General features: G+C 40.2%; 1 protein-coding gene across 3 annotated transcripts in view; it reads left to right on the top strand.

Moving 5' to 3' along the window:
- Position 1: 1 nt before the first annotated feature.
- The window catches only part of NDUFAF7 (NADH:ubiquinone oxidoreductase complex assembly factor 7), a 40,973-nt gene continuing 22,812 nt past the window's right edge, over positions 2-18,162 (top strand). For all 3 annotated transcript variants that reach the window (XR_008958320.1, XR_008958321.1, XM_026478997.4), the window contains exons 1-6: positions 2-171; positions 484-644; positions 13,009-13,089; positions 13,916-14,026; positions 17,055-17,268; positions 18,085-18,143. Coding sequence is in view for 1 of the 3 variants with exons in the window: in XM_026478997.4 (XP_026334782.2) it covers positions 117-171; positions 484-644; positions 13,009-13,089; positions 13,916-14,026; positions 17,055-17,268; positions 18,085-18,143 (681 nt within the window). In the remaining 2 variants the exon portion in view is untranslated. The remainder of the gene's footprint in view (positions 172-483; positions 645-13,008; positions 13,090-13,915; positions 14,027-17,054; positions 17,269-18,084; positions 18,144-18,162) is intronic.

Raw genomic sequence — 18,162 nt, 5'->3', positions numbered from 1 at the left:
GCCACAGCCTCCTTCCGTTTGGCTGAGTGACGTACTTCCGGCAGGGGCGTGTCCCCTCCCGGAAATGGCTTCACTTCCCGCCCCCGGACAGCGCGCTGCGGCGTGCGGAGTTCGGCATGAGCGTCCTTGCGAGGGGCGGCGTGGGGCCGCTGTGTGCGGCGGCTCGCGCGGGTAAGCGTTCGCCGCGCCGGAGCTCCGTTTGTGGGGGGAACCGCCTGGGGCGCCTTCCTCAGCTGCGGGGCCCTGCAGCGCTCTGAGCTGCAGGCGAGTCCAGCCTCAGACCCGGAATGGCTGTGTGGCGTGGGCACTGTGCGTGCTGTGGTTGCCGGCACCTTGCGGGCGTGCTGCGGTCAGGCCAGGAGTCCGCTTTCCGTGCTTCGGGCGAGCTTAAGAGTCAACACAGCACCTTCGAAAGCACTCAAGGCTGCTTGCACTTGCAAATACTAAGATGTTTTCATGGTCCCGTTTAATTGTTTTTCGTAGTCATTCCCTGTCTTTGGAGAGGGAAATACTTCAGCTCCGGGAGAGAGCCGGCAGAAAACCAGGTGACACCAATGCTGCGGCATCTTATATACAAAATCAAAGCAACTGGCCCCATCACTGTGGCTGAGTACATGAAGGAGGTCTTGACCAACCCTGCCAAGGTACGGGTCAGGGAGCCCCAGGACCGGGCCCGCTCCGGCGGCTTTGCGAGGTGTGAGCCAGGAGGGGTGTGCGCGGAGAAGCGCGAGGGTCCTCAGCCCAGGCAGTGGTAGTGCCTTCTGCAGGGGAGGAACCATCCCCCGAGGACCTGGAGATAAATTAATGTCAGGTGGTTGGTTAGGAATGGAGCGGGTCAGTGGCAGTGCCATGAAGAACGGAGACTACATCCAAAGCTGTTCAGGAGGCAGTGTCACCGACTGAATTTAGGAAACTAGGGTCAGGATGTCTTTCCTACTCGGCTGATGGTAGATGATAGTATTATTTCTCTGGGAAAGGGGAATGCAGAAGGAGGAAGAGCAGCAGCTGTTTTAAGAGGGAGGGGAAGGCCAGAGTTCTATGGGACTCAGATGGAAATCTCCAGTAGGCATCTGGAAATATGAATTTAGTACCTGGAAAGTTGACTGTGTTGGGATCGCATCAACAGTCAGTGGTAGCATGCTCTGGGTTTTTTTCTTGGGAATGGAAAGTCCTGGTCTCTGCTGTTTTAGGGTTAAGCACTGCCCTTGTTCTGTGTCCTGGATTTCCTTGTCTGCTTAGCAAAGCCACTTGGTGAAAGCCTGTGGTCCTCTTATTTTAGAACGTTTTATCTTTTGCTGGGTGGAAATATGAAATCTGTGGAATTCTGGGGTTGGTTCGGCTTGTTGCTGTTGGATGTGGTGTCCGGAGGTTTAATAAAGATAGGGATCCTTTCATACCTGTACTCAATGCTACCACATAACAAGAGTTCATCTAGGGAGAAACTTTAGAACAAACATCTCTGTGTTAGAGTGAAGGTCCTCTTATCATTTAGTCCTTTATTGAGGCTCCAGAAGTACCAGACAGTATCTCAGTCACTGGGAATACTGCAGTGGACAGTGGAGCATGGCTCTTATGTTCTAGTGAGGAAATGAATTATAAACAAGGAAACGGGTGCCTGGGTGGCTCAGTGGGTTAGGAGTCTGCCTTTGGCCCAGGTCATGATCTCAGAGTCCTGGAATTGAGCCCTGCATGGGCCTCCCTGCTCAGCGGGGAGCCTGCTTCTCCCTCTCTCTCTCTCTGCTTGTGCGTTCTCTCACTCTCAAATAAATAAAATCTTTTAAAAAAAACCAAGGAAACAAACAAGATAATTATTATTGCTGTAAGTGCTTCTGAATGAAAGGGAAAAAAAAAAGATTGATAGGATCGAAAGTAAGTAGTGCAGTGGGAGTAGGGGTTGGAAAAGTTCTCTAGGTAGGTAGCTGGCCAGGAAAGGCCAGATGGTTGAGCCAGCCTGGCAAAGAACTGGGAGTGAGTTCCCAGTAGAGGAAGGGGAAATACAAAGTTTTTGAGCCGGGAAATGTGTTGGCACATAGAAGAGAAAGGCACCAGTATGGCTGGCGGGTGGTGACTGGTCTGGCACGTTAATGGTGAAAGTAGTATGAGAAGAGTTTGGAGAGGAGCCAGTTCAAGGCTTTCATGGAATTTAGATTTTTGTGTTAGTACAGGGGGAAACCACCAGGAGGTACATTTTATGCATCTTGGTGATGACCTCCAGGTGGAGATAGTAAGTAAGCATTTGGCTGTAAGAGTCTGGCATTCTTGAGAAAGATTGGTTATATCTATATAAATTTGTTCATCATCTGTATGTAGATGGTGTTTAAATCCAAGGAATTAGGGAGAGTATATTTAGAGAACAGGAGGTTACCCAGGATTAAGCCTTGAAGTAACTCTTGAATTTAAAGTAGAGGCTTTTTTCATTTTCTTCTTTACACTGTTTTTTCTTTTTTAAGTCAGTCTTAATTTGTATTTTATTTAAAAATTTTTAACCTTTTTTTTTTTTCCCTTAAAGATTCCATTTATTTATTTGACAGAGATCCCAAATAAGCAGGGGGAGCAGCAGGCAGAGGGAGAGAGAGGAGCAGACTCCCCGCTGAGCAGGGAGCCTGACCCAGGGCTCCATCTCAGGACCCTGGGATCACGACCTGAGCCGAAGGCAGACACTTAACCAGATGAGTTACCCAGGTGCTCCTTTTTAACCATTTTTTAAATTGGAGTATAGTTGATACGATGTCAACTTAGTTACAGGTGTACAACATAGTGATTTTTTTTTTTAAGATTTTATTTATTTATTTGACAGAGATAGAGACAGCCAGCGAGAGAGGGAACACAGCAGGGGGAGTGGGAGGGAAAGAAGCAGGCTCCCAGCAGAGGAGCCCGATGTGGGACTCGATCCCGCAACACCAGGATCACGCCCTGAGCCGAAGGCAGACGCCTAACGACTGCGCTACCCAGGCGCCCCAACATAGTGATGTTTGACAACTATCTTATGCTAGACTCACCACAAGTGTAGCTACCATTTGAGAGTAGATGTTCTTAATCTAGGGATCCTTGAATAGAAACCAGGGGGGGCTGTGAAGTAAGATGGGAATAAAAATTACACCTTTATTTGCATTAACTTTTTTTCCACCATTTTTATTGAGAAGGAATTGACATATATCACTATATAAGTTTAAGGCAGATAGCATGATGGCTTGATTTGCATATAGTGAAGTTTGAGGGTTTTTTTTTAACTTTTTTAAAAAGATTTTATGTGACAGCGCACGTGCACATGTGTACACACATACACACACACACACACACACAAAAGAGCGAGCTCGTGAGCATAAGCGGGGGAGCTGCACCAAGAGAGGAAGAAGCAGGCTCCCCACTGAGCAGGGAGCCTGATATGGGGCTGGATCCCAGGACCCTAGGATCATGACCAGCCTTACCTGAGCCAAAGGCAGACGCTTAACCCACTAAGCCACCCAGGTGCCCCTTGATTTGCATATATTGTGAAATGATTCCCACAGTGGGTTCAGTTAACATCCATCTTTTCATATGGGTACAATAATAAGAAAATAAATTTTGAAAAAGGGGAAAAATTTTTCTGGTGATGAGAACTCAAGATTTACTTTAACTTTTCTGTGTATTACACAGCCATGTTAGCCGCAGTCATTGCATTGTATGTTACATCCATACTAGTTATTATGTAACTGGAAATTTGTACCTTTGCCCAACTTCCTCAGTTCTCCCTCCCCCACCCTCTGCCTCTGGTAACCAAAAGTCTGATCTCTTTCTATGAATTTTGTAATTTATTTATTTAATTAAAAATTTTTAAAAAGATTTCATTTATCCATTTGAGAGAGAGAGAATGAGCAGGGGGAGGGGCAGAGGGAGAAACAGACTCTTCCTTGAGCAGGGAGCCCAACCTGGGGCTCGATTCCAGGACCCTGGGATTATGACCTGAGCCGAAGGCAGTCACTCAACTGACTGAGCCACCCAGGTGCCCCGTGTTTTGTTTTTGTTTTTGTTTTGAAGATTCCACATATATGTGAATCCTACAGTGTTTCTATTTCTCTGATTTCACTTAGCATAATGCCTTAAAGATTCGTCCATGTTGTCGTAAATAGCGGATTTCCCTTTTTTTAATACTTGAATAACATTCGTGTGTGTGTATACCACTTTTTTTCTCCCTTAAAAAAATTATTGAAGTGTAGTTGACATACAATGTTATATTAGTTTCATGCATGCAACATAGTGATTTGACAATTCTGTACATTACTCACTGCTCACCACAATAAGTGTAGTCACCATCTGACACCATACAATGTTATATTATTGACTATGTTTTCTATGCTGTACTTTTCATCTCTGTGACTTATTTATTTTTTAACTAGAAGTTTGTTCTTAAAATCCCATTCACCTATTTTGCCCATCTACCCACCCACCCACTTCAGTGCCCTTTGGCAACTATAAGTTGTTCTCTGTATTTAAGAATCTGGGTTTTTGTTTTTTTGTTTGTTTTGTTTTTTCAGATTCCACATATAACTGAAATCATATGGTATTTGGTTTTTTTTTTCCATCTGACTTATTTCACTTAGCATAATACCCTTTAGGTCCATCCATGTTGTCATAAATGGTAAGATTTTATGAGTAATATTTCATTGTGTGTATATATATATATATATATATATATATACATCTTTTTTTTTTATACCACATCTTTATCCATTCATGTATTGATGGACACTTGGGTTTCTTCCATATCTTGGCTATTGTAAATAATGCTGCAGTAAACATAGGGTTGCATATATCTTTTTGCATCAGTTTTTTCATTTTCTTTGGATTAATATCCAGTAGTGGAATTACTGGACCATGTGGTAGTTCATAGTGGTTGCACCATTTATATACCCATGAACAGTACATAAGGGTTCTCTTTTCTCCACATCCTTGTCAATGCTTGTTATTTAGTATCTTTTTTTATATTAATCATTCTGACTGGTGTAAGGTGATATTGTGGTTTTGATTTGCATTTTCCTGATTAGTGATGTTGAGCATCTTTTCATGTGTCTGTTGGGCATCTGAATGTTTTCTTTCGAAAAATATTCAGTTCCTCTGGTTTGTTTTTGTTTTTGTTTTTTTTTCGAGAGAGCATGGGCATGTGCCCTCAGTGGGGTGTGGGGTGGGGATAGGTAAGGCAGAGGGAAAGGGAGAATCTTAAGCAGGCTCCATGTCCAGTGTGGAGCCCAACATGGGGCTCCATCTCATGACCCTGAGATCATGACCTGAGCTGAAATCAAGAGTCATACATTTAACTGACTGAGCCATCCAGGCACCCGCCCCCCATTCTGCCCATTTTTTATTAGATGTTTTTGGTGATAAGTTTTATAAATTCTTTATGTATTTTGGATATTAGTGCCTTATCAGATACATTTGCAGATAGCTTCTTCCATTCAGTAGGCTGCCTTTTTGTTTTGTTGATGGTTTCCTTTGCTATGCAAAAGCTTTTTATTTTGTTGTAGTCCCAGTACTATATTTTTGCTATTGTTTTCCTTGCCTAAAGAGACATATTTGTAAATACGTTGCTCAGGCTGATGTTCAGGAGATTACTGCCTATGTTTTCTTTTAGGATTTCTATGGTTTCAGGTCTCACATTAGGTCTTTAAACCATTTTGAGTTTATTTTTGTGTATGGTGTAAGAAAATGGTTCAGATTCATTCTTTTGCACGTAGCTGTCCATTTGTTTTCCCAACACCATTTATTGGAAAGATTGTGTTGCAACATTATATATCATGGGCTCACTTGGCACAGATTAATGAATCAAGTAAGCTTGGGTTTATTTCTGGGCTGTCTATCCTGTTCCATTGATCTATGTCTATTTTTGTGCAGTACCATTTCTGTTTTGGTTAAAATAGCTTTGTGGTATATCTTGAAATCTGGGATTGTGATATCTCCAGCTTTGTTCTTTTTTCTCAAGATTGCTTTTGCTATTTGGGGTCTTTTGTGGTTCCATACAAATTTTAGGATTATTTGTTCTAGTTGTGTGAAAAATGCTATTGATATTTTGATAGGATTGCATTGAATCTGTAGATAGCTTTGGGTAGTATGGACATTTTAACAATATTCTTTCAATCCATGAGAGTGGTATATCTGCTTGTGTTGTCTTCAATTCTTTCATCATTGTCTTACAGTTTTTAGATTATAAGTCTTTCACCTCCTGGGTTAAATTTATTTCTAGGTATTTTATTCTCTTTGGTGTAAATGGGATTGTTTTCTTAATTTCTCTTTCTGCTATTTTCTTATTAGCATATTAAAATGCAACAGATATCTGTGTACTAATTTTATATTCTGCAACTTCACTAAATTCATTTTTAGTTCTAATGGCTTTTTGGTGGAGTCTTTGGGATTTTCTACATAGAGTGTCATGTCATCTGCAAATAATGACAGTTTTACTTCATTCTTACCAATTTGGCTTTTATTTCTTGTCCGATTGCTGCAGCTAGGACTTCCAGTACAATGTTGAATATAAGTAGTGCAGGTGGACATCCTTATCTTGTTTCTGGTCTTAGAGGAAACGCTTTCAGTTTATCACTGTTAAGGATGATGTTAGCTGTGGGTTTGTTACATATGGCCTTTATTATGTTGAGGTGTGGTCCCTCTAACCCCACTTTTTTTTTTCATTTACTGGATTTCTATTTTAATCACTAAAAGACTCTTCAAACATCTTCAGATGAATGGCCTGTGGGACAGGGGTTTAGCAAAGTTCAAAAAGGTCCCCTGAGATGAAAAATAAATTCTACAGAGATGATATTACTTGTTTTCTCCTGCAACTGTAACGGTTCAGCAACAATTTGTAAAGTACAGTAATTGGTGAAATCTGAGTCAAACCTTTTCTTGGATTAGCCTCTGTAGATGAATCCCACAAGACAACATTGCAGTAAATAAGGTCAACATGTACCGCTGAACTTTGCAGATGGCTGAGGCCAGGGTGTTTATTACTGAGTCCAGTCCCACCTTCTCAATAACATTCTGGAAGGCAGTAGGAGAATGACGGGTGATTCTACACAAGACCGATATTGCTGTGATCCTGAGAGAATCAACAGTGGAATGTTTGAATAGGTACCATAAGATGGGTCCAGTTTCCCCTGTAATAAAGCCCTGGGCCTGAGCAGAAAAGGTAGTGCAGACATTTTCAATAATCTTTGCTGCCATGTGATTTACAACACGTTCTTCCCCTTCCCAAAGGCGCCTCACTAGCACTGTGTACGAAGCCAAGGGAACGGCCCAGCCTTCTCTAGGGTTCTTTTTTTTTTTTTTTTCCTTACTGATCCAAATGTTTCTTACACTTGTGATGAGAATTATGACCTATTAAAAACCATATCCTCGCTTAATCACAAAATTCCACATAGCTGAGGCACTTGGGTGGCTCAGTCTGTTGGGTGTCTGCCTTCACCTTAGGTCATAATCCCCTCTAACCCCACTTTCTTGAGGGTTCCTGGGTGGCTCATTTGGTTAAGTGTCTGCCTCTTGATTTTGACTCAGGTCATGATCTCGGGGTCATGACATCGAGCCCCGAATTGGGCTCCGTGCAGCGTGGAGCTTGCTTAAGATTCTCTCTCTCCCTTTCCTTCTGCCTCTCAACCTGCTTGCATGTTCTCTTTCAAAGAATAAATAAGTAAACCCACTTTGTTGAGAGTTTTTATCATGAACAGGTGTATTTGTCAAATGCTTTTTATGCATCAGTTGAGATACTCATGTGGTTTTTATCCTTCTTGTTAATGTGATGTATCACATCGATTAATTTATGCATACTGAATCACCCACGTCCCTGGAATAAATCCCTCTTGATCATGGTGAATGACCTTTTGATGGACAATTGAATTCAGTTGCAAATACATTGTTGAAGATCTTTGCATCTATGTTCACTATGTCTTTGTCCAGTTTTGGTATCTGGATAATGCTCTGGTTCTATATTGAATTTGAAGGGTTTTTTTGTGTGTGTGGGGGGGGGGTTGTTTTTTGGTATTTTTTCTCCTTTTCTGTTTTTTGGAAGGGTTTGAGAAGAATAGATGTTAACTTTTCTTTAAATGTTTGGTAGAATTCACCTGGGAGCCATCTGGTCCTGGACTTTTGTTTGTTGGGAGTTTTTTGTCAGTTCAGTTTTGTTACTAGTAATCCGTCTGTTCAAATTTTCTATTTCTTCCTGATTCCCTTTTGGAAGATTTTATATTTCTAGGAATCTGTCCATTTCTTCTAGGTTTCCCAGTTTGTTGGGCAATTTTTGTAGTATTCTCTGTTTATTTAGAGAGCATGAGTTGGGGGTGGGCGGGAAACTGGAAGAGGAAGAGAATCTTAAGCAGTTAAGCAGCCTTCACACCCAGAGCAGAGCCTGATGAGGGCTTGATCTCATGGCCCTGAGATCATGACCTGAGCTGAAATTCAGAGTTGGACACTTAACTGACTGAGTCACCCAGGCTCCCCAATATATTGTATTCTCTTAAAATTCTTTATTCCTGTGGTGTTATTTCTCCTTGTTCATTTCTGATTTTTATTTGAGTCTTTCTCTCTCTCTCTCTCTCTCTCTCTTTTTGATGAGTCTGGCTTAATGTCATCATTTTCGTTGATCTTTTTAAAGAACCAGCTCTTGATTTCATAGATCTTTTATATTGCTTCTTTAGTCTCTGTTTCATTTATTTTTCCTCAAATATTTATTATTTCCTTCTCTATTAACTTTGTACTTTGTTTTTCTAGTTCTTTTAGGTGTAAGGTTAGATTGTTTATTTGAGATTTCTCTTGTTTCTTGGGGTAGGCCTATCACTATAAACTTTTCTCTTAGAAGTGCTTTTGCTGCATCCCAAAGATCTTGGACTGTTGTGTTTTCATTTCCATTTCTCTCCATATATTTTTAAATTTTACTTTGATGTCTTCATTGACCTATTGGTTTTTTAGTAGCATATTTCTATCCTCCATGTGTTTGTTTTCCAGTCATTTCTTGTAATTGATTTCTAGTTTCAAATTGTTGTGGTTGGAAAAGATTCCAGTCTTAAATTTATTGAGACTTGTTTTTTGGTTTAATATGTGATCTGTCCTGGAGAATGTTGCATGTGCACTTGAATTTGTATTCTGGTTTTGGATGGTATGTTCTATGTATATGTTAGGTCTTCTGGTTTAATGTGTCTTTTGAAGCCATTGTTTCCTTGTTGATTTTCCATCTGGATCATCTATCCATTGATGTAAGTGGGGCGTTAAAATCCCTTACTGTTAATATGTTAGTGTTTTTCCTTTTATTTGCCTTACGTATTTAGTTGCTCCTATGTTGGGTGCATATATATTTACAGTTGTTATATCCTCTTGTTGGATTGATCCCTTTTCATTATGTAATGCCCTTTGTTTCTTGCTGTGATCTTTGTTTTAAAATCTGTTTTGTCTGATTAAAGTATTGCTACTCTGGCCTTTTTTTTTTTCTCCATTTGCACGGACTATCTTTTTGATTTCTTCACTTTCAGTCTGTATGTGTCTTTAGGTCTGAAGTGAATCTTTCATAGGGAGCATGTAGAAAGGTCTTGTTTTTTTTATCCATTCAGTCACCCTATGTCTTTTGATTTGAACACTCAGTCCACTTAAAGTAATTACTGATAGATATATATACTTGTCATTTTGTTCATCATTTTCTATTTGTTTTTGTAGTTATTCTGTGTTCCTTTGTTCTTTTGTTCTCTTCCCTTGTGGTTTGATGACTCTCTTAAGTGTTACGCCTGTTACAGGTTTTGATTTGTGGTTACCATTGTGTTCATATAGAACATTGCATGTGGATAGCAGTCTATATTAAGTTGATGGGGGCTGAAGTTTGAGCACATTCTAAAAGCACTAAAGTGTTGCTTCCCCCCTCCACATTTTACGTATATGATGTCATATTTTACATCTTTTAATTTTGTATATCTCTCAGCTAATTTTTGTACATATAATTGATTTTACTCCTTTTGGGTTTTAACCTCCATCCTATCTTTGTAAGTAATGAATCTGTTGTCTTTGCTATATGTTTGCTTTTGCCTGTGAAATTTTTTGCTTTTGTAATTTCCTTTTAGTTATGCTCCCCCACCCCCCACCCCTGCTTTTTTTTTTTTTTTTTTTTTCCCATTCAAAGGATTCCCTTTAACATTTCTTGTCAGGCTGGTTTGGTGGTGATGAACTCCTCTCACTTGTTTGGTAAACTCTTTGTCTCTCCTTCTATTCTGAATGGTAGTCTTACTTGGGTAGAGTATTCTTGGTTGAGGTTTTTTTCTTTCAATGCTTTTAATATCAGTGCTTTATTTATTTATTTATTTATTTAATTTTTTTTTTAAAGATTTTATTTGTTTATTTGACAGAGAGAGAGAGAGCCAGTGGGAGAAAGCCAGAGAGAGACACAAGCAGGGGGAGTGGGAGAGGGAAAAGCAGGCTCCTAGCAGAGAAGCCTGATGTGGGGCTCGATCCCAGATTGCCGGGATCACACCCTGAGGTGAAGGCAGACGCTTAACGACTGTGCCACCCAGGCGCCCCCAATATCAGTGCTTTAATATCGCTCCTTTCCGGCCTGCAAAATTTCTGCTGAAAAATCAGCTCATAGCCTTATGGGATTTCCCTTGTACGTAACTGTTTTCTCTTGCTCCGTTTAAGGTTGTCTCTTAATTACTTTTTGCCATTTTAATTATTTTGTTTTGTGGACCTCCCTGGGTTCATCTTGTTAGAGGTTCTCTCTGCTTCCTGGATCTGGATGTCTGCTTTCTTCCCTGTATTAGGGAAGTTTTCAGCTATTACTTTTTAAAATAGCTTTTTGCCTCCTTCTCTCTCTCTCTCTCTTTCAGCTTTCTGCGATCCCTAATAATGAGAATGCTCTTATACTTGAAGATGTTGCAGAGTTCCTTTAACTTATTCTCATTTTTAAACTCCTTTTTTTCATTTTGCTGTTTAGCTGTTTGCTTTTCTTTACCATTTCAGATTGCTGATCTGTCCTGCATCCTCTAATCTGCTGTTGATTTCCTGTAGTGTTTTTTCATTTTAGTTGTTGTATTCTTCAGCTCTGACTGGTTCTTTTGAATATTTTCTAGCTCTTTGTGAAGTTCTCGCTGCATTTATTCTCTCTTTTCTCAAGTCTGATGGGTAGCCTTATCAGCATTACTTTGAACTCTTTGAGGGCATAATGCTTATTTCAGTTTCACTTAGCTCTTGTTCTGTGATTTTTGTCTTAGTGTCTCATTTGGGACATAGTCCTCTGTCCCCTCATTTTGTTTGACTCTCAGTGTTCTTATCTGTGTATTAGGTAAATCAGCTACATCTTGTCTTGAACGTAGTGGCCTTGTGTATAAGACGTTCTGCACCAACATTTGTTATCTCTTATGTTTTTAATGGCGGCCTTTCTAATAGGCATGAGGTGATATCTCAGGGTTTTAATTTGCATTTCCCTCATTAGCTTCTAACTGAAATTTAGCATTTCTCTTATTATGAACATAGGAAACCACTGGGATCAGTAATACCAGTGATTTTAGCATCAGTGGAAATCACTGATATTGTCATATCCCAACAGTGATCATAGGTATCTCAGAATACATTATGTTCTTCTGTACTTTAAAACTTTGTTACTTATTAGACCTCAGGCTTGGCTTTGTTTATTAATATATTTATAAGGATGCATATGTATTACTCTATCACGAGTTTATTTGGGGGGGGTAATCCTGTGTGTTTTAAAGCCTGCCTTTAAAAACATTCTATGAAGGGATCCATGTCTTCATCAGGCTACCAGAGTGGTTCATAATGCCCCACAACACACCGCTGAAATGCTCACTTATGAAGGGAAAGAGAAAGGCTAGAGAGGAGATGCCATGTGAAGTGAAAACAATTGTTTTTTTAAATAGGAGTAACTCAAGTATATTTCTGCTGCGGAGAGAGGGAAGTTAAAGCTGTTAGAGAAGGGGGTGATAACAAGATCCTGGTCCATGAGAGTTGTGGGAGGAGAGGTGATGGTCCAGAGCATAGGTGGTGGGATTAGGTTTGGATAAGAGCAGAAGGTGAAGGCATTTCATCTTGAGTTCTGTGGAATGAATGGGAGCAGGTGGAGGCCAGGTGGGGTCAGGAAGCTGAGTAAGTCTTATTTTATAATATTCTTATTTCCTTTATGGGCAGGAGCCCAGGTCACCCACTAAGAGTAAGGTGGTGGAAGAAGGGGCTTGAGGAGCATAGGGAATTTTTTAACAAAGAATTCTTGAGTATGTCTTGAAGTTTAGCCAGTATGCTAAAACTTGGGATAGGAGGGTAAATAAGATAGTCCTCTTTTTGTAGTAACTATGCCTCTTGGTGAGGAACACGGACATATAAGTAGATAAACACATAAAAGGAAGCCCTGCAGTTACTCTGAGGTTGGAGGGCTGGAGGGGGGGGTTAGGGAAGGTAGCATATGAGCAGATTCAATTTTACTGGGTATAAGATTGCCACGGAGAAATGGGAAGGGAGAGAGGAGAGCATTTGCAATGGCGTGGATGTATGGACAAGTAGGGCTAATTAAAAAAAGAAGAAGATATAATATTCATTTAGAAAAATGCATAAATCACAGGTACATAGCTTGATGAATTCTCACAAAGTGAATGCTCCCACATAACAAGCACCTAGGTCAAGCAACAACATCACCAACTGGCAGGGCTAATTTGAAACAGAGTGAGAATTTGGGAGAGGAGGCTGGAGGGAGGGGCAGGCAGGATCTTACTGTGTTGGGTTGGGGAGCAGGGAGGGGAGAGAGGGTGTGGGATGTGAGCATGGACATGGCGTGGCTTTTGCCTTTATGGTCAAGGAGCAGTCATGTTTCCACCAGTTCTGCAACATGACTGGCACTTTGTAAAGTTTCCGTTAAGTTACTGTGTTTATCTTGTTTATTTAGAAGAGAGAACTTTCTTACCAAATGATTATGTCATTGTATACATCATACAAGATTTTGGAGGAGTGGTTTAAAAAGCTTATTTGAAAGTTAATTTGCTTTCTCTACTTTCTCTTTTTACTCAGGGATATTATGTGTACCGTGACATACTAGGAGAAAAAGGAGATTTCATTACTTCGCCGGAAATAAGTCAGATCTTTGGGGAGGTAATATTCAATGTAACCTATAAAAGAAACTAATATCACACACATTTGAAAGCAGATCAAGTTGTATTCTTCTATGATACAGCGTTTTACAGCTTTGTTTTTGTGATTCAAGTTTTCTTTTTTCTTTTCTTTTTTTTTTTTTTTTTTAGTTTTCATTTTTAATCATATACATGCTGCAGGAAAAAGAACAATAGAGGAAAGAGAGGGATAAGTGAAGAAAGAGAGAAAAGATGGAAAACACTAAGGAGTTGGTGGGGAGAGACATACTGTAAAGCCCCTGCCCAAGATTGCACCCCAGTTACAGCCGAAGCCCCCCTGTAAGAAATTCTGAATTCTTCTTAGGAATTCTAGTTCGTTGATCTCTGCATAAAAACCCCTTGATAAATTTAGATATAGGAAATAGTACACAAAAGGAAGTAGAATCCAGGTATTAAAAAATGTTAATTATGCCTAAAAAGCCGTGTAATTATTGAAATCATATGACTGTGAAGAAATGGCATAATCCTATCCCATATGTTTATTTGCTTTCAAAGACGAGCACCTTCCTGTAAGTGATATCTTCTTACCTGTGTTATGAGACCTCTTACAGTGGCGACTGCCTTTAACTGTTTTCTCCCATTACTAAGCTTTCTGAGCAGTGTCTTTTGTAAAAACCTCTGTGAGGCTCCTGGGTGTGCATACATACGTGTCCATGTTAAGTAACATACACACATACACTGCAAACATTTTGCTTTCTGGCATAAAGTGTGTACTTACGTGGAGTTTTATACTGTGGTATGCTTTTATATTTTATAATACTTCAGTGTCGTTTTTTCCCTTGTCACAGCTGCTGGGTATATGGTTCATTAGTGAATGGATGGCCGCCGGAAAAAACGCAGCTTTCCAGCTGGTGGAACTGGGCCCAGGCAGGGGTACCCTTGCGGGAGATATTTTGAGGGTAGGTAATAAAAGAATGTCTTTAGAGCCTCATGCACTCTCCTGAATCTTTGTTCTTTTGACTTGTTTGCAAACTCCATTGATTTCCGTGGCTTTCGGTCCTACCTCCTTAACCTCCATTTCTCAGCTGAAGTACAATGTCAGAATGATACAGTGAATCGTAACTTATTATTTTCTGTTTGTAATCTAAAAAATGAGGGTGGGAGAGAATGTGAAAGGTAAAAATTTAAAACATTTAGAAGACATGGGAGAGTATATTTGTCTTCTAGGTAGGAAAAGAGTTTTTGAATTATGTAAAAAGCAGAAGCCATAAAGGAAAAAATGAATAGAAGGATAATTTCAACTACATTAAAGATTTTTTTTTTTTTAAGATTTTCTTTACTTATTTGTTGGAGAGAGAGCACAAGTGGAGGGGGGCAACAGGCAGAGGGAGAAGCAGGCTCTCCGCTGAGCAGGGAGCGTGATGATTTGGGACTCAATCCCAGGACCCTGGAATCATGGCCTGAGCCCAAGGCAGACCGAGCCACCCAGGCATCCCGAATTTTTTGTTCGTTAAAGAAATTAGGAGCTTCTGTTCTTCAAAGACACGGTAAAGAGAGGGACAAGGCAAGCCACAAAGTGGGAGGAGTTATTTGCAACACATATAACTAACAAAGAACTGGTAGTTAGAATACATAAAGAATTGCTGTCAGTTGTTAAGGTGGTGACAGATAACTCTATAGAAAAGTCAGGCTAAAGGTGTGAACAGGCCCATCATGAAAGAGGAAATCCACATGGCCAGGAAAACAAAAAAAATGCTCAGACTGGTTGGGAGTCAGGGAAATGAAAGTTAAAATTACCGTGAGGTGCCACTGTACCCTCAAAATGAGATTTGGCAGCACCAAGGGTGGGTGAGGATGGGGAGATGTGGGGCGCTGGGGACTCGCATACACTGTAAGAGTGTAATTAGGTGCTTACTGGGCTCATCTGCTCATGTGAAAGTTCTGATACTGTATGACCCAGCGGTTTTACTGCTAGGCCTATGAGTACGGGAACGAGGGCATGTATGTACCAGGATACGTGTTCAAGAAGACAGCATTGTTTAGAATAGCAAAAAACCTGGAAACGACCCAAATGACTATCAGTGGGAAAATCAGTAAATTGCGGTACAGTCATACAGTGGCGTTCCAAGGCTCATGCAGGAATCACAGCAGAATGCACGGTGTTCAGATGAAACTCGGCATCTTGTTGAGTGAAAACAGCGGTTTGTACAAGACTTCATACCATATGGTTATATTATATAAATCCCCAAATAGTCAGCATTAAACAATATGTGTTTGGCGATACAGACATGTTCAGTAACATTTATAAAGAAAAAGCAGGAAATTATCAACTCCTGATTGAGAACGGTGGTGACCTCTGAGGGTGAGGGAGGACATGGGGGCTCCTACGGGAAGGGTCAGGTCACTTTCCTTTAATCAGAGATAGTTGATATCTTTCCATGTATTGTTCTTTCTTCCATTCTACCTAACACTTTCTAAAAACATTAAAAAGGAATATTGTTTATAATACATGATAAGTACTTGTATTTATTAAACTTTTGTAGTTACACTGTTTTGGACTCCATTAGTCTTTTTTTTATCTTATGTGTATCTGGCAATTCAGTGTAAAAAACACATATTCAGTATACATTTAAATGTCTTGATGCTGTATGATTTTTGCTTGAAATTAGGAATCGAAGGCTTTTAAAAAATTTATAACATCTGACAAATAATCCTGATTATATCATATTTGGGGGATTAAAGAAACCAACCACTGATTTAGGTTTCTGGGGCTCTATTTTATCTCTCTTTAAATTGGCAAAGTCATTTGAATAAATATTTAATAAGGTTCTCAAATAATACTGTCTTGTTTCAAGTACTTTAAAAATCAAGCCCACAGCTTTTAAAATGTATAAAGGATGCTTCCCTAGATCAAGTCCTAAGAACCTCAAAAAGCCAAAGAATTTAAAGGAATGTTAAGAAAATAGACAAAGACATATTTATAGACTTGCTTTCGTTTCTTGATCATAATTTCTGAAGGATTTTTCTCTTGGGAAGTTTTTCTATTTGTAGTTTCTTTCTTTCTTTCTTTTTTTTTTTTAAAGATTTTATTTATTTATTTGACAGAGACAGCCAGCGAGAGAGGGAACACAGGCAGGGGGAGTGGGAGAGGAAGAAGCAGGCTCCCAGTGGAGGAGCCTGATGTGGGGCTCGATCCCAGAACCCTGGGATCACGCCCTGATCCGAAGGCAGACGCTTAATGACTGTGCCACCAGGTGCCCCACTATTTGTAGTTTCATTTCAAAATGAAATTTGGAAAAATCATCTTGTCCTTATTATCAGTCTATACCTGCATATTCAGATCTCAGAAGTAGGAGGCAAATCACCAATGAAAATTAAGTTCAGATGAAAAATACTATTGATGTCCTATATGCTTTGGCATTCAATTTTTAGCATTGAAACATTGACAAAGTGTTAGTATATTTCTTTTTTTCCTTATGTTTACAACAGCAATAAAAATGTGTGTAGCCAAGAGAAAATTAAAAATGTGAAAGAATTACAAAGTTAAACTGTCAGGTTTTTAGGGCCACTCAGATTTTATTTCCTGAGGATACAGGTTAAATGTCTCAAAGATGAGATTATTTCATAGACACAGCAGCTTTATAAAATCAAGCGTATAGATACAAGTTATTTTCTCGTTCTCCTTTAGATCCCTCTATCTGCTTATTTATTGGATGTTAAATCTTTAATTTTCATTTATAGTCAATCTAATTTTTATCGTTAGGAAACCAAACTGTGTACCGTTCATCTCTTCTGTGGACAACGTGTAATAATGGATAGGTTATGATTCTCATTGACTGCTGGAGAGTGGCTTGTGTGAAGAACAAATTCTTCCGAAATCCAATTTCATTCCTGTAACATGAGCAAATTATTGAGGTAAATGGTTAGAAAATCTCAAATCTCCTCAACACATTGTATTTTGCCATTTTCCCCTTCTTTTGTGTTTAGGTCTTCAGTCAGCTTGGATCTGTGCTGAAAAACTGTGACATTTCAATACATCTGGTAGAGGTGAGCGAGAAATTGAGTGAGATTCAAGCATTAACACTGACTGAAGAGAAGGTCCCGGTAGAGCGAAATGCTGGATCTCCCGTATATATGAAAGGTGTTACTAAATCTGGGATTCCAATCTCATGGTACCGAGATCTGCACGATGTTCCAAGAGGTAATTATTTTACACGACGTCATGAAATCATTTTGACCGCATCCCATCCCAGCAATGATAGGAGACCAGAGCCGCAGAGGACACACTAATAGATTGAGTTAGTGCCGCTGGGTCCCTTACTCATGGGGAAGAGCGAATCCTTTTCTCGAAAGAGCATTGTGTTAGGAAATAACATGGCTAACAAAAGCAGCAATGGATTTCAGGTGCTTTTGCGAAAACAACAGTGTCGATCTCTGTTGTACCTTTTAGTTTTTCCTGACCGCTAAGAGTTCTGATGCCAAGCAGCCCCACGCGGTGGGGCCTCATGGGAGCAGCGCTGGGTGGCTTTAGTTTAACTGGCTCATCTTTTGAACATTCTTGCTGGCCTTCAGAGGGGAGGGAGGACCCCTGCACTGGGCAGGCGTCCCGTGTTGGTGAGTCCCTGCTCACACCTGAAGGGGCGTCTGGTCGTGGGCAAGCCACCGCAGCCGGCCCTGGGCTCAGCTGTCTTGGACGATTTTAGCAAGTTCAGAGCCTCTTTGAACTAACAAATTTGAGTTCTGATTTCTTTCACGCCTGGCGAGGGATAAAAGATTAAATTGATAATTGAGATACTCTGGCTGTCTGATCCTGCCGTGTGGAAAATGAGAACAGGAGTGTTCTTTTGTCTGTCCTGCGTAGCGGGTGAGGACCGGGACGATTGTCTGTAGTGATGGCTGCGGGAGCAGCACGGGCTCCGACACAAAGGACTAGGCATTTTCTTCTTGTTAGTGCTCAAAAGAACGAATCAGTATTGCCTTAAAAATGCTGAAACTTTTTTTTTCTGTTTTTATATAGGGTACAGCTTTTATCTTGCGCATGAATTTTTGGACGTTCTTCCTGTGCATAAGTTTCAGGTATTGATGGGATAAAGTC

The sequence above is a fragment of the Ursus arctos genome, unplaced genomic scaffold, assembly GCF_023065955.2.
Source record: "Ursus arctos isolate Adak ecotype North America unplaced genomic scaffold, UrsArc2.0 scaffold_8, whole genome shotgun sequence".
Taxonomy (NCBI): domain Eukaryota; kingdom Metazoa; phylum Chordata; class Mammalia; order Carnivora; family Ursidae; genus Ursus; species Ursus arctos.
Note: the sequence above shows the minus strand (reverse complement) of the source record. Positions and strands in the feature narration are given on the sequence as shown.